The sequence below is a fragment of the Myodes glareolus genome, chromosome 8 (assembly GCF_982192425.1).
Source record: "Myodes glareolus chromosome 8, mMyoGla1.1, whole genome shotgun sequence".
Taxonomy (NCBI): Eukaryota; Metazoa; Chordata; class Mammalia; order Rodentia; family Cricetidae; genus Myodes; species Myodes glareolus.
In genome coordinates this window covers 21,167,465-21,193,393 of record NC_142033.1, presented here as the reverse complement: position 1 = coordinate 21,193,393, position 25,929 = coordinate 21,167,465, and the positions used below count along the sequence as shown (strand labels likewise).

Below are 25,929 nucleotides of genomic sequence, written 5' to 3'. Positions count from 1 at the left end.
CATTCTGTATTTGTCTTTCTGGGTCTGGGTTACCTCACCCAAGAGTGGCAATGCTAGTTCTTGAGGTAAATTGATTCTCAGTTTTCTGAGAAACTATACTAATCAGTACAAAGTGGTTGTACAAGCTTGAACTCTCACCAGTAGTGAAGGAGTGTTCCTTACTCTACATCCTCACCAACATAGATTGTCATTAACATTTTTGATCTTAGCTATTCTGACAGGAATAAGATGGTATCTCAGAGTCATTTTGATTTGCTTTCCCCTGATAGCCAAGGATGTTGAACAATTCTTTATTTTATCTCAACTATTCAAGATTCTTCTGTTTAGAATTCTCTTTAAATTTGTATCCCACTTTAAATTGGAATTAATTGTTATTTTGATGTGTAGTTTCTTGAGTTCTTTATATATTTTGGAGATCAGACCTCTGTCAGATGTGGGGTTGGTGAGAATCTTTTCCCATTCTGTAGGCTGCTGTTTTGTCTTGTTGACAGTCTCCTTTGCCTTACAGAAGCTTTTCTGATGTAGGAAGTCCTTCTGTATATTTGTTGCTTTTATTGGTTAATGAATAAAAAAACTGTCTTGGCCTGTTGATAGGGCAGAGTAGAACCAGGAGGTACAAACTATACTGAATGCTGGGAGAAAGAAGGCAGAGTCAATGAGAAGCCATGTAGTTCCACCAGAGACAGATGCAAGAACTTTACTCCATTAGTCACAGCATCATCATATTACAAAAATAAATGGAGATGAGTTAATTTAAGATATGAGTTAGCCAAAAATATGCTGAAGCTATTGGACAGACAATATTGCAAATAATATGGCTTCTGTATGATTATTTTGGGGCTGGGCAACTGGGAACAAACAAGCAGCCTCTTACTACACTTTTCAGTTTTAGAAGTTCTCATTTAATAGATGCTGATCTCAGTGTCTATGCCACTGGTTATAATCAGGAAGTGATTGTCCATGCCCATGCATTCAAGGCTACTTCCCACTTTCTCTTCTATCAGGTTAAGGTAACTGGAATTATGTTGAGGTCTTTAATTCACTTGGACTTGAGTTTTGTGCAGTGCAATAGATATGGATCTGTTTGCATTCTTTAATATGCCAACATCCAGTTATATCAGCACACTTTTTGTCTCCAGGCTGCACCCTGGTCCTTGCCACCCACTGGACTCTGTCTCCTCAAAACCCACTCTGCTCCCTAACCCCATGAACCTGAGCATCCTCCCCATGGTCAACCCTCACTAGTAACCACAGCAGACTACATAGGTACTGGCTCAAACCATACCAGTTGGAAAAACAGGTGTGGGACTCGTCTCTCAACTTGACTGTCCCAAAGACCAAACCCTAACTAAACCCATGGCATATTCCATTCCTCTCCTCCCATTCTAGCACCAGCAAGGCAGCTGGGCCCTGCCCCCACCTCTGGTGGAACTCCACTGCTCTGGTGCAGTCTCCACCAACCTGCAAGTAGCTAAGAGACCTTCCTCCAGGCTTGCCCTCTTCCCTACCTCCTCCTGGATTCTGTCCCTCCAAGATCCACTCTATCACCTAATCCGATGCAGTTGAACAACCTCCCCTTGGCCATCCCTCCTCTGCAACCCTAGCAGACAATTAGGCACAGGCACAAACCACATCAGTTAAAAAACCAAACCAGCAGACTGCATAGGCACAGGTGCAAACCATGATGGTTGGAAGAACAAGCGCAGAAACAGCCCATACCAGTTGGAAGAAATGATAAGTAAATGCTGGTATAACAATATAATAAACAACTAAAACAGCCTTATGGTAACACCAGAACCGCAATACCTGAACATTCCAATGCAGCCCAAACACAGAAAACGAACTTAAAAATTGCTTTATGAAAATGATAGAGGCACTTAAAGAGGAAATGAAAAAAAATGGGATCCCACGTCCAAGGAGAGATCCCCAGATTGTTCTTTGGACAGAGGAGAGGGTGCCTGAACCGGCCTTGGCCCATAACCATACTGATGAATATTTTGCTTATCACCATAGAACCTTCATCTGGCGATGGATGGAGATAGAGACAGAGACCCACATTGGAACACTGGACTTAGCTCCCTAGGTCCAAACGAGAAGCAGAAGGAAAGAGAACGTGAGCAAAGAAGGCAAGACCAGAGGGAACCTTCATTCGACGATGGATGGTGATACAGATGGAGACCCACATTGGAGCACCGGACTGAGTCCCCCAAGGTCCAAATGAGGAGCAGAAGGAGGAAGAACATGAAAAAGGAAATCAGGACCGCGAGTGGTGCGATCACTCACTGATACAAGGGGACTGATCTAATGAGAGTTCACCAAGGCCAGTTGTCTGGGACTGAAGGAGGACGTGATCCAACCAGATTCTCTGAATGTGACCGGATTCTCTGAATGTGGCTGGCCCAGAGTCTTTCTGAAAAGCCATGGACAATGACACTGGGACTTGTTTCCTCTGCATATACTGGATTTTTGGGATCCAGTCTGTTTGGATACTCACCTTCCTGGACCTGGAGGGAGGGGGGAGGAACTTGAACTTCCCACAGGACAGGAAGCCCTGACTGCTCTTAGGGATGGAGAGGGAGGAGGAGAGGGAGTGGGGGGAGTGGGAGGGTGTTGGGAGGAGGGGCGGAAATGGATACTTTTATAATTTAATAAACTTTGAAAAAAAAAGAAGTTGGGGAAGAGACACACGAAAAATTGGAAGAAAATCCCTTAAAGAAAGTAAAAAAAAAGTCCTTATCTTTTTTGCATAATTTTTTTTTCTTTTTGGTTTTTGGGGACAGGGTTTTTCTGTGTAGCATAGCCTTGCTTGTCATGAAACTCACTCTGACACCAAGCTGGTTTAGCTCACAGAGATCCACCTGTATGTGCCTCCATAGTGCTGAGGATAAATGAGTGTGCCATTGCTGTCTGGCTACATAAAATAACAAAAAATAAAAGTTACTTTTTTTGGGCAATATGACACCCACCTTTAATCCAGGCATCCAGGAGCCAGATACAGGAGGATCCCTGTAAGTTCAAGGCTAGCATGGCCTACATAGAGGGTTTGAGGACAACCAGAACTACAGAGTGAGAGTCTGTCTCCAGAACACAAGTAAACAGAGACTGGAATCACATACTAATTAAGGCAGAAAGAGGATGTTTAAAGTGAACACTGGAATGGGCACACTACCCTTGATCTCATCCAAAGTGAACTTTGATTTCTGCTGAAGATTATTTTGAATCCGAGTGTTGGCAGGAGCCAGAGTTTGCTTCTGTTATCCAATAATTTTCTCCCTGTAAACAATCAGTGTTCTTTTAACCCTTGGAAGCAAAGATTTATTTTGGCAAGTGCTGCCTTTATAGCTCAGTCCTCTAACTTTTGGGGACTTTGACATAATCTGTTTGCAAATCCACAGAACTCATGCAGGCAGCTTCAGCTCTCCACCTTATCTCATTTATTCCTGGCTTCAGCTTGATTGTATTGCCCTGGGATTTAGACATAGGGGAATCACAGTCTGCCCTGGGTGTGGAAGGAGCAAGGGCTCTTGATTAATCAGCTTTCTCATCTCTCTTTTGTAGGACACTTTATAGTAGCTGCAGTTATTCTTCTTTTCTGTCCTTGTCCACTACTGATGCTTCCAGGGCAACCAGATCATAATTAACTTCCCACCCTTTTGCGGATAGTACACTCTACAGGTGTGACAGGAATATTGTCACAGGGTTCACTTCATTCTCACTAAATAGGGTGTCTGCTGCTTCTGAACTCTGATACTGTGAACAGTTTATGGGTTAAGAGCTCAGTTCTGCATTGGTAGTAAGATTGTTCCTAGTTTCAGTGCATGTGCTTCTCATGAAGGATTTCCTTTTTACTGTTGATAAATCCAATTAATTTCACCCAGTGCTCCAGTAAGGTTCAGTTTACATTGGAACAGAAGTTCCCTTGGCTGTTCTGAAATCCAATGCTCATCACTACAGGAGTCCATTTCATAATGTTTGAAAATTTTATTGCAGGGATTAGGGTGGCAGTAGGTTAGTTCTTTTCATGATTCTGCACTACACAAAGCATTTGTATCTATAATATATGAAACCTCATTATGGGCTAGATATAGTTTCTCTCTTGTCTTGCTCATATCTGGAGACTTGGCGTCTTGTAGTTTATTCAGCTGTCTTCTTTATTGATGGAGGAGGGTCATCTCTCTATGTGCTACTTTCATTGGTTAATAAAGAAACTGCCTCAGTCTTTGATAGGACAGCAGCTTAGATTGGTGGGGTAGACAGAACAGAATTGTGGGAGAAAAAAGCAGAGGCAGGCAGCCGCCATGACTCTCCTCTCTGAGACAGATGCAGGTTAGAATCTTTCCCGGTAAGCCACCACCTTGTGGAGCTATACAGATTACTAAATATGAGTTAAAGCAAGATGTGAGAATTAGCCAATAAGAGGCTGAAATTAATGGGCCAGGCAGTCTTTAAAAGAATACAGTTTCCGTGTAATTATTCTGGGTAAAACTATCCAGGAGGCGGGCGGTGGGAAGGCGCACCACTCCTTTTACAGCTTGGCGCCCAACGTGAAGGACTAAATCCACTTAAAAACTTGAGAGAGCTTAAAAAAGGGAAAGAGAATGTAACACAGCTTTTTGCTATTTGCTAGGGCGTGCTGTAGAGAAATTTCCCTGACTCAGCAGCCACAAGAGGAAAAAAACTGCGGTTTTAAAAAGCAGCTTCCTGGGCTGTGCCGCCATCGCAATCTCTCCGTCTGGCTCCTGCAAAAGACAGAGCTTTTGAATGGAGCATTTGGAGTAAAGTGCTATGGCTTGCTTGATGGCAATGTGGACTGCTGTGTGCCTGGAACTGTGCGCGGCTCAGGGTCACCAAAAGGCTCTGAGGCAGGAGCAGCTCAGCTCTGCCATGCTGAACTGTGCTGGTCTCAGGCAGGAACTATCATAATTATCCTAATAACAACGCAATTAAGGGTTAGAGTGGCAGTAAACAGGTGGTACCACAATACCTCTATATAGCGCAACTTAAGTTTTTAAGAAGTGCTTAACATTTTAAGAAATGCTCCTGGATAATAAAGAATTACAGATTCACAATAGCACAGATTCAGACATAAAAGACCTCTAAATGGGTAACAGTGTTGGATGAGTGTACATAGGCTTGGGAGAGAGAAGAAAAGGAATATAGAGAATAAAGTTAATGCCTTAAAAAAAGGGGTAAAGTCTTTAAAGAGACAGAGTACAGATAGTTATAGATTAAAAGAAATAAATAAAAATAAGCCGTGTAAAAATGGAAAATTCACAGAGAGTTTGGATTCTGTATATTGTGTTTTCTTTAAATTTTTTGACTGCGAAGGAGCTAAGTATAGAGAGACATTTCATTATATGGGCTTCCAAGCTAAACCATAATGAATATAAGGGTATTATGACTTCAGAATTTGGATCTAAGGATATGATACTTTGGAAAAGAGATTCTTCTTATGTTTTCACAGAGGATGAGGCCCTGTGGATTGCTTCTATCCCAATATGTTATGATAGACCATGCCCTCCTGAAAGATCACCATGATCACCTTCAGAAAATTACTTCACTCAACTGCCGACTGAGATGAATCTAGCACACAGGTTATACCCTGAAAGACCTGAATTGTAGTGCCCCTATTCAGCACGAAGCCGTTTGGAGAGAAATAACTACACCCATATTCCCAAATATTGTTTATAAATGTTCTTTTACATTTAAAGGAGGATATAATATAGATATGAATAATTTGCATTGGTATGGGTTTTAGGTCAATTTTGTTATATGTATATATATTTCTGCTCTTGATTAAGGTATTGTGATTGTGCAGTTCATTTAAATATGTAGTGTATAATTAGGAAATATACATTGTTGTTACATAGGTTGTTAATGGATAATCATCGATAATAGTCAAGCCTGTAGTCATGTTAGATTTTCTAGATATATAGAGATATATTTCAGTTAGATAGACATTCTTTATATCTTTCAAAGACTGCAGAAGATGGCGTTTAATGTTTTAATAACTTAGGGTTGTTCATGACAATGAGACATGACTGCTCCTGGCAGCACCAATCTTCTTCAAGAGGAAGATGGGCTTTGAAGAGGCTCCTTATGGAGTTTGATAGCCTTTTGGGCAAGAAACTGATCTTGCCTGGACTGTTACATAAACTGGATACAGAGAACCCACAGAAAGAGGACTGCTGAACTTACCTAAAGATGAGATGGTCATTTGGGGTTCCTAATTCATGAAAGAGTCTGCCAGACATTCTGCAGGACACAGGAGAAAGTGATTGAACTGTCTTTGAAATTTCCTGCTTCATGGAAATGTCTTTGGATACTATGGGCCTGAAGGCTGAAGATGGATGCCCCAACGGTACAAGAGAACTATGGGTGACTGTCCAGGCATCAAGATGTCTCTGTCATTTCTAGAGCTTGGAAGTTGCTTATTTCTTGTTTGCTTAGGTAATATTATATCCTTCTGGAGTCTTTGATGGAGCTGAAGAATGGTTAGTTATAGTTATAGTTTTCCTTAATTATGATAAAAGATAAAGTAGATATAAATATTGTAACTGTAATTCTTGCTTGAAACCCGTTTTGTTATATGCAATGTTAAAGTTAAAGCCTTTCTTTTTGTTTAAACAGAAGAAGGGAAAATGATGTAGGAGAGTCTTCTATCTGTTGCTTTCATTGGTAATTAATAAAGAAAACTGCCTGGCCTGATAGGTCAGAACATAGGTAGGCGGAGTAGACAGAACAGAATGCTGGGAGAAAGAAGCAGAGGCAGAGAGCTGCCTGCCATGAAGCTGCCAGGTCAGACATGCTGAATCTTTCCCAGTAAGCCACGAGCTCGTGGTGAGACACAGATTATTAGAAATGGGTTGAATCAATATGAGAGAGCCAATAAGATGCTATAGATAATGGGCAAGGCAGTGTTTAAATGAATACAGTTTCCATGTAATTATTTCGGGGGTGAAGCTAGCCAGGTGGATGGCGAGAAGCGGCCAGCCACTCCTACTACACTTCATATAGTGTTAACTATTGCTTTCCCTCTTTTGTATTAAAACTCCAGGAACCAATTATAGGAACTCTTTTACATCATAAAGGTAATCTATGTCTTATTATCAGGGTCATGATACAAAAAACCCTGATATTTATTAATAAATGCGTGTCATCATCACATAGAAATCACACTACACCTTGAAGTATTCATCCCATTTCTAGAATAGCATTACCAAGTTATATCTGAGTCAAATATGATATCAGATTAGGATAGAGTTGTTTTTAAATTTAGAATTTGACCCTACTCATGAGAACCTTATAGTATATACTTGGATTATAGAACTAGATTCTTAGGTTCATTATAAAACCAGCCATTAAGTATCACATTGTTCTATGAAGTGCAGATATATGAAGAAGAAGACATGGTCTCCATCCAGGATGAACCTCATATATGGTGGGTGTGAGCTGTCACTGAAAATGCAAATGAGTGCCACAACATATCACAGTGTCATGACCTGAGTGCCATTTGCTGTTTTATTTCTTATATTTAGGATTCCTGGATTTTTACTAACTGGAATAGAAATGATATTTGATGGTGGTCTGATGATACATAGCTATATCAGAGCAGTAACTGATATGACCTCAAAATAAAGTTAGACCATTGTGGCTCCCAGACTCTTCCTTATTCGATTCTGGACCACCATGGTGTAAGGAGGGCCCAGCCTTTTGTGGGCAGGATCACAAGGATGGTCCCTCCCTTAACAGGTTGGCTCAATTTGCTGTGGACAGGACCACAAGGATTGTTCTATCAATCAAGAATCAAAATTCATTCTTGCCAATAGGCCAAATTTTCCTCAGATATGACTCAAGACTTTGCCAATTTAGCAAGTGAAGCTAAATAGATTGATAACTAAATATTTTCTAATTGGATTTGAGCCACAATCTCCTGGAAGGAACCTGACAGTATAAACCTGGTTAAAGGTTGAGGAAATCCTAGCTTGGGACCTACTATTGCTCTTTTCCTAAATGGTCATGTTGACAAAATATTTCCTAAAGTTTTATGTTAATAACTATAGCCAGAGATCTGCATTGTTCTCAGCCTTTGCCTGAGAAGCATTTGTTGTAATGGGTACCAATCAATTCAGAGTCATAAAATTGCTCAAAGGACTGAGAATGATCAGCCTCATGCTAAGGCTCCAGGTATACTACGGAAGTATGAGGAAAGAATGTAGGAACCCAATGATGAGAAGTGCTATCACACATTTTTTTTCTGGACATGCCATGGCCATAGCATTCATAAACTCCAAGAATCTGTCAGCTGCACAGGACTTACAAAAGATTGGAAAGCCAAAATTCCAAAATAAATGAGAAGGGGCTTCTAATAACTTCAACCAAAATAAAGAGCTATTGAGAGTCATAGATTCCAGGAGGGGATGAATCACTATTATGGGGGTTGGGTGTACACTGCTACATTGCTCATGATCCAGCAATCTTATCTCAGGAATGCATGCATTCTTTTATAGACAGCACTAATTGGATTTATTGGGTTATTAAGAATAAAACAAGGGGACATAATGTTAGAATTGGGACATATTGAAAGAAATCCAATGGGAAGTAGGAATGTGGTCATGGGAGATGAATTTAATATTTCACAGAATCAAGCCAAGAAATCCTGAATGAATAAAAAAACCAACAAAACAAATTGTGAGCTTGTGTGGGATATTTCAGATTTGGAATGCAATATGAGTTAGGTGATGTTGGAACTTACAAATATTGTGGTCTTGTCTTGACTGTGCACAAAACAAGAGGAAATTAAACTTTTGACAGCTCAAGTCTACTTCAAAATGAGGAAATAAAAGTGACAGTGTCCAGGTCAGTTATGTCTAAGGGATATGGTAGAAATCCTCCCTTTCTGTGACGCACTGGAGGAGGTCCATGTGTCAGTCCTCCCCACTTCAGCTACTCCCTTTTCTTCTTCTTTCCAGATTTAGCAAACATCTGGCAGCAAAGGAGGCAACACTTTGTGATGATGAACATCACAGTCATCACACAGGCAAGCAGGAATCCAAGCACGTCCAGAGAGTGGTACTGGTACCAGGCGAGGTCATGCGCTGCCACACGAAGGTGCTTGGCCCCTTTGTGGCGCATGACATACTCAATCCAGAAGACGGCTCTGTCCAGGGGCTTCACTGGTTGGTCGTGGTGGATTCTTGATAGCCGCATGGCATTCTCCTTATAGCTAAAGACATCAACATCAAAAGCCAATTAGTTTACTTTCTTCAAGCCTATGAAAAGTTCAGAAAGAGCATCGTGAGACTCAGTAAATGTCATAGAGGAGCACTAGGTACAGTGTGGTTTTGACTGGGACATGTTTGGAGGTTTGCCTGGAGGTTGGTATTTTCTGTGAAATTCTTTCCAAAACTAAAATGAGAAATCATTGTGGGAAGGAAATCTTTCCAGCAGAGGAAATGTCCAAAGACCCTTTCAAGCCCTGTAAATGAGATGGTTTATACAGTTTGACACTGATCACACTGATGCTCTTGAGAAGAAACTGTCAAAATTCTTTGAAACCTCAATAAAAACACTATAGTAATTAAAAATGACTACTCTTGAGAATGGAGGATACTTTGCACAAGCTGACTTAAGGGCTGGGATGCAGGTCATTGATAACTTGCTTAGAAATTATTTCCATCTTCAAATTATTCTAAACTAATTTCTATTACAGTAAGTCTGCAGGGATATTTTACAGTCTTGATTGATAGTAAAAGCTCATTATACAGTGGTTAAATGAGGTTCATTGGTGTTGTTGCTTTCAAACTGAGACTACAGATCAGATGACTTCTACTGTCCCTTTGGATAGAATTGATCCAGACTTGTACCAACTTGAATAAAATCACTGTACTCACGAAGGGTCATTAGTGACTGTCTTCACTGCATGGAGCAAATCTGTACTGGACATTGTGAGAATGTCCAGTCTCACACCTGCTCCTTTGGTCTTCATGTGAACAACATTATCAAATTGGTCTCCAAACAAAGGAATGCCAATTACAGGGATTCCGTGGTAGATCGCCTCATGAATGCCATTTGTGCCACCATGAGTTATAAAAGCTCTGGTTTTAGGATGACCTAGCAAGGGGAGAAATAAAAGGCAAACATTAAATATAAATCTGAAAAAAAAATGAGAGAGAAAAAGACACAGAAAGGGCAAATATTCTCTAGACAACATTATCATACCCATGGAATAGAAATGAAGTCCTCTCAAGTCTTAGAGCATCACAAGTCCATGGATGATTATTGAGGTCACATAGAGGAGGTGGTTTGTGGAAGTCAAATGATTTTTGCAGTGGACAAAAAGTCAGAGCAACTTCCAAGTGGAGTAAACAGCATGTGCAAGCACAGGCCGTAGTTCAGGAGAGAATGTTCTCCTACAGAAACAGTGAAGCCACTGCTTGTGATATGTTCCTTCCATGTGGCAGGGGGTTTTGCTCATAGTGATGGGATGAGGCTTACGACAAGCAATACTCCATCCAATATAGGACTGCCTCATGATGTGGAGTTTTGTGGGTGCTAGGAAATTAAGGGTTAGTAACGAAAGAATACCATCCTCACTTGCGTTTGAAATTGTGCTACCCTAGAGGAAAGGGCGTATGTAAAGGTTTAGAACTAGGAGGTGAACACAAACACGAAGAAGTGATTTAAGTTTATCTGAATGAAAACTGCAGAGGAGACAGTAATGGAATCTCCAATCTCCAATGTTACTACTGTACAACATATCCATATAAGTTCTTTATTTATTTTCTCGAGGACAAGATCACATTTGTCATAAATGCATTAGTGTTGACATACCCCATACTGAGCAGCCAATCCTATGTCTCATGCATCTCCCTATGCTTACCGAGAAGGTCATTCTGGGGGATCCATTTGTACAGCCGAGTGTTGGAGCCCAAGGTGTCTGGCTTCTTGCCTTCAAATCGCCAAAGAACCTGTTAAGACAAAGCTAGCCTCTTATTACTTTGGTCAAATGTCAAGTTACTTCTGCTAGATTTCTAGAGAGATTAAGAATCAGTGGAGATAAACGCTGGTCCCTAAGGGCCAGGCAGTGAGGATGGATGATGGGAACCGTGAAGAACTGCTACAGCAAGGCTGCAAATTCTCTTCACTGTCCTGCAGTTAGTCTCATGCTTATCCAAGCTTCAGCCTGGCGCCTCAATGTTTAGTCAACAGCAGCTTAGGCAAAGTTATGTCAATATCATACATATTATAATATTAAGCAGGAGTTAAGAAATGTGTCAGGGCTGGAGAAATGGTTCAATGGTTAAGAGCACTGAGTGCTCTTCCAGAAAGCATAGATTCAGTTCCTAGTACCCACATGGCAGCTCATGACTGTCTCTCTGTAACTCCAGCTTCAGAGGACGTGAAACCTTCATACAAACAAATATGCAGTCCAAACACCAATGTACACACAAAAAAATAAGAAATGTGTTATTGTAGTTCAGTTCAACAATCCACCAATGTTAATAATATGTACCTTGATTTTTTCAATATATTTATAGCATTTTTATTTTTGAAATTCAACATAAATCTTTGTCAATGATATTTGTGTTAGTTTACTTATAATCATTTTATAATAAGTATTTTTTTTAGATTAGGTCCTTGTAGCACAGCACTGTCTAAGCCCGTGTTTACTTCCAGACCACATCTCAAATTACACCCTATGTCAACATTAAAAGCCTCAGTCCCCCAGGTAGAGTTGGGTTTGGTAAATCCCATCACCTATTGTTTTTAATAGCAAGGGAAATATTACTGAACATGAGGGCATTTTAATACATAGGCGATCACATTTGACCAAAATTATAAATTAATACTTCACTATTATATAAACCCCGTTTTTAAAATTTTTTTATTATCTTCTCTTTTGATTTTTGTTTTATTGAAAAGAGATTTTTTTTCACAATCATGTTCTGATTATATTCCCTCAGCCCTTCGTCTTTCATCCAAATTCACACCATTTCATTCTCTCTTCTTAGAAGACAAACAAGTAAATATAGCAAAGTGAGTAAGAAACCATTGCAAAATTTTCTTTGTGATAAGAGCCTTGTGCTTGTCTATGAAGTTTCTTTGAGATGATTTGGGAAGTTGAAATTGGGAAGTTAAATGCAATATACTACATTTTTGCTACCAAACCACTACGACCTCCCCTACTATCATCACCATTACCACCACAGGCACCATGACAACCACACAAAATCTTTATTTACTGGCTACTTCAAGCTGTGAAGAATAGCCATACTATAGTGGATAAGACAATTTTCTTTCTGCTTTTACTTTGGTTGAAAAATAAACTCTTGATTTGACCTGGAATGACCTGATATTAATTCCTCAACATGGAATCAAGAGCATAATGTCTGTGGGTATGCTAGGAAAACTAACATCTAATAAGATAATCTGAAGTATCCTTTACAGCTATCTCTTTTTGTATATGTTTTGTATTTTAAGAGTTTAATTTTAATTCCTCAACCTTGGTAAGTCATTCTCTCTTTCAAGTACTGTCTTTGGAAATGACATGCTTTATTTGGTCATTACTACCTTATCATGTATCAACTTAACAGTCTCTGAATTGCTAACCCCCCCCCCAAAATTCAAAGATAGAAAAAAGGAACACAAACAGATATGTAAATAATAAAAATAAAATGATATAAAAGATTAATAAATCATAGTAACACCAATTCCATTTTGAAGATAAGGATTTAATTTTAGTCATGTGTAAACTAGAGTGCCTGTATATGTGCGTGCACATGTGTGGTGGTTTGAATACTTATGGTGGATTCATGTGTTTCAGTGTCTGACCTTTAGGGAGTGGCACACTATTTGGAGGTGTGATCTTGTTAGAGGAAGTGTAACCTTGTTAGAGGAATTGTGTCACTTTGTGGGCAGGCTTAGTGTACTCATATGTTCAACCTGTGCCCAATGTGGCACACAGTCTCCTGCTGCCTGTGGATAAAAATGTGAAATCTGCTCCCTTTTCAGCACTATGTCTTTCTGTATGCCCCTGGCCATGAGGATAATGAACTAAACCTCTGAAATGGCAAGACATCCCCAATTAAATATTTGAAATTTTATATTATATATAAGAATTGCTGTGGTCATGGTGTCTCCCCATAGCAATAAAAGCCCTATGTCAGTGTGCATGTACATATGCATGGAAATACGTGCGGCTGTCATGACAGGCTGGATAAGGGCATTGAATCTCAAGAAGATACAGTTATAGGTAGTTTTGAGGTGATAAACATGGCATCTCAAAGTAAGTTCATGACTTCTGGGTGAGCAATGCATGCTCTTCAAGGATGAGACGCTTCTCCAGTCCTACAGCTGCAGATTTTGGGTGCTTCCTTATTGTTACAGGGCCAGTGCACTTACTGGTTATAAGTTAAATGTTGTATAGTTATACTTTAGTGTGTAAATCATCTTCAGATATCCTCGAGGAAATTAAAGGAAGTAACAAGCCACAGTTTTGTGCATATAATACCTTCCTACCATCAAGTTTGAAAGCACTTGTGAAATGTTTTTCTTTTTAAACACAATGTTAATAACAAAGTTATTATTCAAAACCACCACCTAATATTTGGCATTTCCCCCATGTATTTCTGTGTCACAAGTGATGAGCTAGATCTAGAATGACAGCTTCAATTTCACAGGAGGTTTCTACAGTCACACCTGAACAGGATGTGACCATCTCAATGAGGATGCCGCACCGAGGCACTGTTTCTCACCTTCTGTGGAATCTGGGCAAGGCCTGCTGCAATCACATTGGCTCTTTCTTCTGTTAGGGTGCCCACCATGGACCCCAGGGAAAACACCACCACACCATGTTCTCCGGAAGACTGGACGAAGTCTTCTATTTCCTGTTGATGAAATATCAACCTATTGCAAACAGCAGCAACACCAAGGTGATACCAACCTGCATAAAATTGATACCAACATTGGCAGGAAGAAACTGAACAGCATTAGAAACAATCAGAGTAGTGGGTAATTTAAAACTATTCATATCCACATATAAGATGTAAGTTTTAGTAGTGTAAGGTTACAGCTTGTGTTACACATATCCACACTCAGATAAACAGTTCTGGAACATTTTCATCTTGAAAGGCAAGATTTGTTGATATTAAATTTATTTTTTTTCTCCTTTTCCAGTCCCTTGACCACCAAATATCTGCTTTCTGTTTCTATTATTTTGACCAGTTTAGGGAGTTCTCATAAGGTCTTATTTTATTTCTGTCTTGCTCATTGGCTAGTTTACTAAGTGTACTGACACTAAGTTCATGCCGTGTATCTCTATAGCCTAGCATTTTAAGTTTTAGTGATTTTTTTTGTATTTGAAAAATACAAATATAAAAATTATTGTATATAAGTTTTACTAACCATTCCAGTGATACTCACATAACTTCTCTATGTCATAGTTATTGTTCTATTGTGAGGACACACCAGGATTAAGGCGATTTCTAAAAGAAGGCATTTAATTGGGGGCTTGCTTAAAGTTTCGGATGGTTTGTCTATGAGCATCATAGTGGAGAACACCATGGCAGGCAGACAGGCACAGCACAGCACTGGAATTGTAACCCAGAACTAAACCTGTACCATAAGTGGCAGACAGATAGAGAGAGGCCAAGCATAGCTTGTGCTTTTGAAATCTCAAGGCCAACCTCCAGTGACACATTTTATCCAACTAAGCCACACTTCCTAATCCTTCCTAAACAATTCACCAACTGAGAACCAAAGATTCACGAATATGAGCCTATGGGGTCATTCTTATTCAAACTACCATGCACTCTTCCCTTTCGGAATAGAGCTGCTATGGGCATCTCTGCATTTCTATCTCATAAAGGTCCTTCATTCAGTTCTTTTACATATATACGCAGTAGTGGAATTCACGGACCACAAGTTTATTTCTAATTTCATTAAGACTGTCCATTCTGTTTTCATTTGTGCTCTTTCTATCAGATGTTAGTTTTATTGGAAAGAAATTTACTATATGCTGTCAATTCTTTTTACTGTATACATTACTGCAAATGTCTGTATATGTATGCATGTGCAGGGGTGTGCTTTCACTTGTGTGATTGATCAAGAAAGTAAATAGAGCCATTGTGACCTCTTTTTCTTTGTTCACTCTCCATCTACTTTCTCTCTAATCACTTTGTATATATCTCATCTTCTGGAACTCTCTCTGCATTTAGTATTTGTGTGTTTTCTACAGTCAAATATAAGAAAGTATTTTTTAAACAAAATCTTGCTAGATTAATTTAATCCAACTGAATAGTCACACTTTGTTATGGTGTTATACAGGTGTTTCTACTGACAGCGTTCTTTATCTAAATTCCTAGGACTCTCTGAGTTTGATGAGCATTCTGAAGGAATAAAAGATAATCATCCTGGCTGACAATTCAAGGAAAACAGAAGCAAACAAATGCGACTATACTTACCTTTGGCAGAGGCTTTGCAGGTATGCAGTGGAGTCCTCCAACATAATCAAAGTTTGGTAAGACAGGATGAGGAAATTCCAAATCCCAGTAGGTTCGAATGAGCCATATGTCTGCCTTCCCCATCATCTCAGAGAGGGTTGTGGGTTTTCCTGAAGAGGAATCAGAACATCTCTCCATCTTCTCTTCAGAGTGGGTAAGGCTTCCCTTGGGGAGTCAACAAAATCTAGCATATTGTTTTGAGGCAGGACTAAGGCCCTCCTCCTATATGTAGGACAAGCAAGGTATCCCTCCAGAGAGAATTGGTTTAAAAAAAAAACAGAACAAGAAGTAGGGATAAATCCTGTTCTCATTGCCAGTGACACCACAGTCTGCCTCAGCCATGCAACTGTCACCCACATAAAGAGGGCCTAGTTTGGTGTAGCACTTTCTCCCTTGCTGTCAGGCCAAAGTTGGAAGACTTTCATTAGCTTAGGTAAGCTGTTTCAGTGGGTATCACGATTATGGTGTTGATCTCTTTGCTCATATTCTCACTCCTCCCACTCTTCGACTGGACTTTGGGAGTTGAGCCCAATTGGAACCCACCCTTAACTGTGATTTATATATCCAGTGAGATTCTAATGAAGAACATTAATTTTTTTTTCTTTGAGAACAATTGTCAATTGGAGATAGCTTCATTGTTAGGGATGGGCGCTCAAACCTACTTCCCTCTCTCCACACTGAGATTCTGTATGTCTTGAACCTAAGCCCTGTGCATGCTGCCACAGTTTCCATAACTTCATAATTACAAACTTCCTGTTGTGTCTCAGAGGCACTGTTCCTTGATGTCTCTCAGTCCTATCATACTTAGGACTGAGTGTTCCAAAGTCCTTTACTCTCTGTACAGTGTCCTGTTTTGGATCTCTGTATTAGTTTTCATCCACTACAAGAGAATGCTTTCCTGATGGTGAGTGAGCAAGATAATGATCTTTGGGTATAGCAAAATGTTATTAGGAGTCATTTTATTCCTGTGTTCCTTTAGCAGAACTGTAGTATTTAATTTTTCCCTAGGCTCATGGCCTATCTAGTTTTAGGGTTTTGGTCAACTGAGCACTGTCAGGTATGGACGTGGCTGTAAATGCAATCAGAATGGTTGGTTGCTACTACATGTGTGCCACTGTAGCTCCAGTTGTCACACAGGTAGATCACCTCTCTAGGTTTAAGAGTGTATAGCTGAGTTAGTGGTATTTCTCCTCTTATAGGTTCTAAAAGTACCTTTGAATACTAGTCAGTAGGGTGAATACTAGTCAGTAGGGGTGAAGGCTCTAGGTAGGCCCTCACTCAACTTCTCCATTTTTAATAAGTTAAATAAGTGTGGTCTTCAGCAATAAAGGCTTACCACTGTTTCTTGGAGAGAAGTCAATAGCCTTGACAATAGTCAGAGTTTTGGGGTTTCCTTGGGCCCCTTTGGTCAACAAGTCAATTAGATGTATTTTGTTCACGTGACTAGAAGAATCGCTTTGTGCTAAAAGATATTTAGTCTCCTTAATCATTTGATAATTCCACTTAGATTTATTCCATAGTATAAATAAAAGTTTCTATAATAGAAGAAGGTTTTCATCTAACCAGTCAAATGACCTTTGGATTTGTTGTCTCTCCCTGTATTTTATCACTTACTTCCCTCTTTTCACAACCTCTTCCTCATTCAATTCTGCTTCAGTCTTTCAACTGACTCTCCATAACTATATATTATATTTCCTCTTTGGGAGATCTGCTCATCCCCCAACCTCTTACTTTATACCAAACCTCTGTAGTTTTACATATTGTAGCATGTCTACATGTAGCCATTTTAAAAGCAAACAATATAGTATTTTTTCTTTTATGGGGGGATCCGGGTAACCTCTCTCAACATGACTTTCTAGCTCTATCTATTTATTTATGAATTTGATAATATAGTTTTTCTTTTTCAAGGCTGGATAATATTCCATTATGTAACTGCACCACAATTTTATTATCCATTTATCTGTTGAACATCTAGGCATTGAAATGTTTGAATTTCTGGCTATTATGATTAGAGTAGTAATACCATGGATGAGCCAATGTTTCCCTGGTAGGTTGTAGAATCCTTTCAATACATGCCCCACATGATTTGTTCCTGGACAGCTGCAGGGTGGACGGGCTCCTGGCTGTGTTGGGCCCATCTTTATCTTCTGAGAATCTAGCTGGCCCCGTTTCTTCCTCAGTCTCTTCCTCCTCTACCATCTCCTCAAAGCTAAAGCTCAAGAAACACTTTTCCCTCCTTTCCATGGGTTGCTCAGTCAGAGATTCTGTTCGAGGCATTCTGCAGTGGCAAGAGACCATTGACATTCCTCCTTAGCTGGGCCTCTGGAGACCACATCAGACCCTCCAGTGCTTGGTGGAAACTCCAACTCCTCTGGTGGTGCTGGGACAGTTAGTAGGGGAATTGGCTAGTGATGACACATCCCCTGGGGAGAGATCGACTCACTGCTTTGAGAGGCTGAGACTGAGTCATGGAGGGGGAACCTTGGAAGACAGAGCAGATATGGTAGAGAGAAGAGCTGCTCAGTTTTATGGGGGACGAAGAAGCTGTCCCTAACCTAGCAGGAGTGGGTTGTGGAGGAGGGGTGGCTAGGCTGACCTCACAGGGAGAAGGGAAGCCTCAGTGGCAGAAGTGTCACCTACTGCTCCAAAGTGAAGGAGGAGGAGGAAGTTGCTTGGAGTTGGTTGAACCACCCAGAGCATCCCAGGTCTGACTCAACATTCCCTGTTCTACTATCACTGATATCTATGCAGCCACAGCAGAGAGATGCCTGACAGGGAGAGCACATTTGTGGATAAGGTAGAAGGCCCTTCAGAGTACATTCTGGAGACAACTGATGTGCTTCCTGTGAAGGCCTGGTGTTTGACATCCAGGAGTTCCTAAGCCCTGGACTCTGACCTGCTACTAGCCCCCTCCCATGACCCTTCCCCTGTCTCCTGGGACCGCCTTCCTCACAAAGGATAACACAGACAGCCTGGAGTTGCCCTGTCTGAATCCTTTAGAGAGTCTGCCCAGCTAGGATCTGCTGCTGGGACCCAGTAAGAGTAAAATGACCACCTGTCGCAGGGGGCTTATGGGAACCTCTCTGACTAGTTGTCAGTGTCCTTCTCTCCTAATTTTGCCTCCATTGCTTCCTCCCACTTTGACTCAAGGGAACTGCTTCCTCTGGAATTGCCCCCTTGCATTTCCATTGAGGAGGAACCACCAGCATATACAGTTCATCCCCTCTCAACCCCCTCCCTTCCCCTGGATACTCCAGAAACTGTCACAGGGTCATTCCAGGGGGTGTCAAATGGTGCTGAGGGGGATCAGCCCTTCTCAGGATATCCTTGGTTCCACGGCCTGCTCTCTCGACTCAAGGCTGCCCAGTTAAGGCACTAACTCCCATGGTGTCTTCCTAGTATGTCACAGTGAGACAAGACGTGGTGAATATGTGCTCAATTTTAACTTCCAGGGCGAGGCCAAATACCTGAATTTGTCGCTGAATGAGGAGAGTCAGTGCCTGATCCAACAACATCTGTGGTTCCAGTCCATTTTCAATATCCTTGAGCACTTCCGGGTGCATCCCATTCCTGTGGAGTCTGGAGGCTGCAGTCATGCTGTCCTTGTCAGTTATTGTGCCCCCCCAGTGGTTGCAGGGTTGGGAGGAGGCTGGGAGCCATGCAGGGGTTTGCAAGGGCGACTGATGCTACCCCCGATTCTTCTTATTTTGAGCAAGTACTCAGACCATGGATCATAAAGTGCTAAACACATTACGATGGGTATGCCATGTTGTAGGCAGGCCTTGACCCTTCAGTTTTCCTTCAATTGCACTCTGCTTATGATGATGCAGCAGAGACCCAAGCCTGTACAAATCTGTAATTTGGACTTAATATTACCTTTGGACATGCTTACTGGCCGTGGGCAATACACTAATTCTCGCAATCCATGATTGGCCCACATACCTATTTCCAACAAGTGTCCAACCTAGCCTTCAAGGCCCTCAAACTTTGTATGTCCTAGGGCAGTGTCGGCTATTTCTGAAATCTTGTCCAGTAGGTTGTGGAACTATTTCCTGAATTTTTGACTCATGTCACCAATGCTGTTAAAAAGCTCATGCCATCTGGTCCTACCAAGCATATTTTTATTATACAGCTAACCTGGGAGGGGCTCAACACTGTCACCTATAATTGTACCTGTTAGAAATGAAAATATTCGTAAGTGGGTCTTGGCCGTCCATGATATTGACACACAGACAACCCATTTCCACCTTTACGACTTCCACCAATGCCTTGGTCAATGCTAAACTTGACAAAGATGATGATTTAGCCCTGACAGATCGTATTTGTTGGGGATGTGGACAGTCTGACCACTTATATAGGAATTGTCCCAGGACTTGTCCAAAGACCTATTGCCCTAAATGTCAAAAGGATTATCATTGAGCACAAAACTCTAGAAGCTCCCAGTGGGTCCTGACATGAATGATAAATTAGACAAGGGCTTCACACTCCTGGGGCATGAAGGTAAGTGGTGTGCCTTGGTGTGCAATGATTAAGGTGAACTGGTTCACTATGCAGATCTCTTCACTTTCAGAAGCATAGTAGATATCCTTTAAAAAGATGGATTGCCCCAATACTTTTGTTCTCTCTGCTGAGGTTACTTGAACAGCAGTAGAACCAATCTTAACAGAGATTTTGGTGTCTTTTTGAACTAGCTTGACAACATTGTGGAACACCTTTAGGTGCTCTTCCAGAGCCAAGATGGCAGCAGAAAGTATCTGTAGCTCATGCTCTATGTGCTCAGCCAGCTTCCCAGGACAGTCTATGAAAATAAGTCATTTTTTTGTCCTTCAGGTCAGTCAGTAGCTGCTTGTGGTACTTGTACTCTCTGATCCAGAAGTTACAGTTATAGATATAGACTGCAGAGACATTTTAAGCAAAGCCAGGAAAAACAACAAACCACTTAGAGAGGAAGTCTGTTTTAAAGCCATTGCTAGGTCCAGTATGGGCACCTTGGATAATCATTTCTCTCAGATTAGACAACTTTCTACCCTTTCCCTTTTTAAAATTAAAGATAAAAAATTATGCCACACCATCAAAAAATGTCATTGCCCTGGCTGCTATAGCCTTTACAGATGCTAATAAAACTAATTTTTGGTTGATAATATTAGGAGTTAAAATTACAAAAAAAGGACCTATACCTAACCAAATTCTAGATCAGTACAACCAGGATAGTTTTTGACGGTCCTTAAGGTATTGGAAATGACCAGATCAGAATCTGTAAATATCTTCTCAGATAGCCACTACGCCACACAAGCATGCAAAATACTATTTTTGCAAAATTAAAGTCCCAAAAAGATTCCATCTCCAAAACTATGCAAACTATTCAAGACTTATTACAGTGAAGAGAATGTCCCTGGCACATACCCCATATCAGATTGCATACAGGGCTGCCAGGAATGCTAGCAACAGGCAACCACAGAGTAGACCACCTAATTATGACTATGGTAGTGTCTTTGCCTTTGCTGGAACAATCTAGGCACCTCCACCAGCAATTTAATTTATCCCCTCAAAATTTTCTCAAGTTTTACCTGGTTTACCCTTTCCCAGCTGTAAACATTTGATCAGAACCTATGCAACTTAATCAACACGAGCCAAGCCATTGGATTTGTCTACCACATTCTTTGGCCAATTGTGGGATCACATAAAATCCATGCTAGACCCCTCTAAACTTGTTACATGGTGCCTTATGGGACGGGTGGTAGTGGCTCTAATATATCTGTTTAAGTATTTTCTACAGCTAAGATCCTGATAACAGCAGGTGAACAAGGCAATGCTCCAGGTGTTAATGGCTATGGAGCATGCTGGACCAAAACCTCCAAGGGAGGTGGTCCATGGTTGGCTAACACAAATACAGGAGGCCATTTAAAGCCCTAGTACTCTGAAAAGTATCCCCTTGCTTCTGACTTCTTGGGACCTTCTGGGGACCCAACCCTTTGAGGACTTGTAGTCAAAGTCGGATAAGAGCCTGTTCAGCAGGCCAGCCTAAGATAGGCACAGTCCCAAATGCTGGGGGAGGGTCATTGAGGTGGAGTTATAAAATTCCATAACTCCCACTAGGTTGTCCAATAAGAATAAAATAAAAAGAGTGGGATGAGGCAGGGCAATAGAACAAGCACAGGCAAGCACATGCAAACTCACAATGAATAAGCAAAAATGGCCAAAACAACCTGTTAGCAGACCACAGCATAGTAACTAAAGACACACACACACACCTAGTCAATCACAACATCCAGCAGTGACTACCAGTTTCAAAAGGACCAAACAAAAACATTCCTGTTCTACCTTAATTTCCCTACCTCCCCACTAAAACCCCTGACTTTTTTTTTCAATAAAAAGCTTCTATATTGGAATCTCCCAGAGTCTGTGTTTTTGTCTCCATGTCTTCTCACCCCCTTCTTCCCCCGGGAAACAGGGATCACACAATAGGCAGAAGCAACAAGCCTAAAACAACTACAATTGTCTATGAATCCTATTTGTCATACTCAGGGAAACACTTTTCTTGGAAGTCTCCACCTAGTTTTCCCTGGTAGGTGCCGGAACCTTGACGAGTAATCCTCTCAGGGAACTGAGAATTTTATGTTGTTTTGCTTTGTTTTGAGATATTCTGATAGAGCTCAGGGTGGTCCCTATGTCACTAGATAGCCAAAGTTGTCCTTGAATTCCAGATCCTCTTTCTCCACGTCTGAACTGCTGTGGTTACAGGTATGAACTGACACTAACCAGTGTGAGTTTTTTTGTGGGGATTTTCTTTTAGAATTTCATTTTGAGACACAGTCTCACTGTATCACCCTGGCTGACCTCCGAGAAAATTTTCTCTTATGCCTGAGTTCCTTGTCCTCATATTGTGCTTTATTCATGATTGACTGTGTAATAATTAGGTGTATGTAAGTTTGCTTGCATATAATAAGGGTAAACAAGTCATACAATATGGAAAGAGAGCTGTTTGTTCATTAGGTATATTTTAAAACACTGTAACCAGTAATCATTATTTCTGCATGTCAGTGCCATTACATTTTAAATACAATTTCAACCATCTGAATGAATAAACATAGATTCTCCAAAATCCTGAATTCACAAGTTTTATGTGCGTGGTACCTAGACAGTGTATTCACAGTGGTGCAGGAATTTAGTAGGTGAAATGAGAAAGTGTTTCAAAGTATAAATGAGAAAACTATGCTATGTAGATATCTATCTAGAAATATGTATTAGTCCTAAGCATAAGTATGTAAATCATGAAGACACTGAGTTTGTTTAAAGCTACTATTTTGGGGGCTAGTGAGATGGATTAGAAGTGAAAGTGTTTACCATGTAATAATAATGACATGAGTTCAGTCCCCATACAAGTTGGAACACATGAATTCATCCTGAGAATCTACATGAAGGTAGAGGTAAAAACTCTTCAAAGTTTAATCTGATCTCTACATATGCCACACAGAGCGTAAGCTCCAATCCATAACACAAGTATGCATATTCTCATGATAATTATAGTAATGGCAGCAATATAATATTGATATTGATGATGCCACAACTGAGGTAAAGCTATTTTTTTAAAGCATGAACTGAAATGGCTTGTATATATGTTAATTCTTAGAGAAATTCTTAAAGTTTTGTTTTGTGGGTCTATGCCTTTCTGAAGTGTCCTATTCAAGTCATAGACAAGGCTTTGTAGTTGGTATTGGGACATATGCTCTTCCACAACGCTTTGAATTTGGCAGACAATTTCACAGACTTTTCACCATTTTACTTAGGAGAGATAAATTTTCCTGCTGCCAATCCTGTTGATTCAGGTTCACCTTCAATGACACAGCAAATTGAGAATGCAACAATCCCAATTAAATAGGTACTTACCTAATACATCACTGTAAAACTGATTCCACTTCTTCTCGTTAAATGTTTGGAACCAAAAGTCAAAATAAAACACATAGATTAGGTTTTGCACCCTCTCCATGAATGTCATTCGATCACTTAGTTGTGTCATAGCAGGAGGCACGTAGGAAGGAGGTAGTGGCAGTCCTCCACTGTACTTTTCATATGTGGAGCCAGGAAAGAATCGGAGACTGTACACAAGAGGTATCTTGAGAATCTCAGCCAGCAGGTCACCGCAGGGTATGAAGGGATCTGCTACTATGACATCAAAGCTTGAATTTTGTAGTTTTGTCATGAGTGCCTTGTTAAAAACTACATCTTTGCAGAGACTTTCAAAATAGTCTGAATATAACCAAACCACTTCTTGCAACATTGCAAAGTATCTCCAAAATGACTTCATTGACATCTCATAAATTTCTTTCCTAATTGACTCCATGAAAAGTTCCTCTACATCAGCCGTGGAATATGATGAAGGGTATGTTTCAAATTCAATAGCAGATGTGTTATCAACCTCATAAGAAAGGGAAGATGAGGGCCTCAGAACTGTCACTTCATGACCTTTCTTCACAAGCTCATCTAAGATTATCCTTAAATTGAGCCAATGGCTGTATTCCATTGGCCACACGAGCACCTTCCCAGCACTCCCAGATCCAAAGAAGACACTTAGCTGTAGCAGGAACAAAGCTGCTGTCATTTTCACAGACATCTTGGTTAAATTCAGAGTTTCGTTTCAAATGGTGGTGGCTCAGCTCTTGCGGTTAAAGAAAGCGTAATGGTCAGTTAGTTAAAGTATAACTTGTACCTACTAAGGCAAATAGACATGGGATAGTCACAACCCCAGGATGTCAAGTGCAAAAACCAGGAGGCAGATGTGCACGTCTGAAATTACTCCTGATTCTTAATGGCCTTGAATATATAATGTACTTGGAGAACAGTGAAAAGCAAGATCTCTCTGTGCTTCTAATGTAGCTTCCTTAATAAGAACTTGAAGTAAATACTGTTGATTCACATTTTTTAAATGTCACAGTTCAGTGTGTCTTTATAAGAAATTAGCAGCATGGATCATTTATCATACTATTTAATGATTTTGTATTTCCGTATCAGTGGTTCATAGTATGACCTTACAATTATAAATACTGCAATTAAATTTAGAATCGATTTTATCCTAGATAGAAGCCCTGATCTTTTTGACTTCCCATGGTTCCAGCTCTGCCCAACTAAGAATCTGCTTTCTTGTAACTAGTCAGCCTGGCCAAAGTAAATATATTCTAATGAGACATTTCTCCTTCCCTCCTTGGCTATCAGACTATTAAAAGAATGGATGCTAAGAAATTAGAATTTTCCTGGAGACCTTCTGTTGGGAGAAGAAAGGTCTGATGCCTTGGGGGCACCCAGGAGGAATCTGTCCTCAAAGGCCCTTTGCAAGCAAGGGGAAAAATACACCTGAAGAGACTAGGTGATAAAGTAATGGTGGGCAAGAGACCATAGCATATCTGGATTGGCAAGCTATGCCTATATCTTGGCAGAATTGCAAAGGTGAAGTTGGGTTAAGTGTGACTGGCTCTCTGTCTCTCTTCCTAAAGTGATCACAATGAAAAAAATCTGTTTTTCTGCATTCTACAATTATTTGGATACTTTGATTAGTTTATTTAGGTGTGTGTGTGTGTGTGTGTGTGTGTGTGTGTGTGTATAACTTGTTTGTTGGGGAGCACATGTTATAGGAGATAGAAAATTTCTTTTTTTTGAAAAGTTTCTTTTATGTAATGTTAAATCTGTTTTGTAGCAGAAAGTTCACACTTACTCCTTCGTAATTTGATTGACAATAGTTTTGTTCCCAAATTTTGACTATTGTTTTTTCTTAATATTCATGAGCCATATTTTTGTCATGTTCTATATTTTGATTTCAAACCTTTTCTGAATCTATGTATCTTTTGCAGACATCACCATGAACATAATCCCTTATTTTTATTATTTTCTCATTGAGGCAAAATATTATTAGAAAAAGATACTGTGAAAAGGAATGTGTGGAAGCTACATCACGCTCTTGGGCCGAACCGAATTTATCCTGATCTGTCCTTTCTGGGAGCCACAAATTAGGTTGCTCCTGAGTAGGCAGATTAGGTAGAGAGAGACACAGGGTAGAACATATGACCAGTCCTGGGGTGGGTATGAGAGTGGGATGTAGCAGGAAACTGGACTGGTGGGATGTTTGGGCAGAAACATCTTGCAGGACCTTGCTTGAGTTTAACAGGCTTGGGGTGGGGACCCAGGAAATGGGGTCCCACCCTGTCTGCTGCTATGCCACCATCTCAGTTCCCTGTAAGAGGTTTGTGTGGATCTGTTCTTATTTCTCTTTGATGTGTAACTATATGGTACGAATGCTCAGGATCTTTAAAGTCTGCAGAAGTGACAGACTGTTTCTAAGGAGCTGTTTGGGTTGCCATCCACAACACAGTACAGCAGTCTCATGATGTTTCCCCTTGTTCATTATTATTTCTCTCTTGACTCTAACCAGGTAAGA

At 40.4% G+C, this 25,929-nt stretch overlaps 1 protein-coding gene and 1 pseudogene across 1 annotated transcript; one reads left to right on the top strand and one right to left on the bottom strand.

Moving 5' to 3' along the window:
* Positions 1 to 8,608: 8,608 nt before the first annotated feature.
* LOC125408179 (UDP-glucuronosyltransferase 2B31-like) lies at positions 8,609 to 24,169 on the bottom strand. Its single transcript, XM_087908928.1, has 6 exons — positions 23,391 to 24,169; positions 15,465 to 15,613; positions 13,758 to 13,889; positions 10,883 to 10,970; positions 9,894 to 10,113; positions 8,609 to 9,226 (listed from the first exon to the last, which is right to left on the bottom strand). Exons 1-6 carry the CDS (start codon positions 24,112 to 24,114, stop codon positions 8,947 to 8,949), a joined length of 1,593 nt encoding a protein of 530 aa, XP_087765054.1. The 5' UTR covers positions 24,115 to 24,169; the 3' UTR covers positions 8,609 to 8,946.
* Positions 16,148 to 19,214, top strand: LOC146893804 (SH2B adapter protein 1 pseudogene; annotated as a pseudogene).
* Positions 24,170 to 25,929: the final 1,760 nt, after the last annotated feature.

Coding starts and splice junctions, on each gene's coding strand:
- LOC125408179 (XM_087908928.1), bottom strand. CDS start 24,114: ATGTCTGTGAAAATGACAGCAGCTTTGTTCCTGCTACAGCTAAGTGTC. Junction 15,614..23,390: donor GTTTTACAGTGATGTATTAG/GTAAGTACCTAT, acceptor ATTCCTCTTCAG/GAAAACCCACAACCCTCTCT. Junction 9,227..9,893: donor ACAGTCACTAATGACCCTTC/GTGAGTACAGTG, acceptor TGATGTCTTTAG/CTATAAGGAGAATGCCATGC.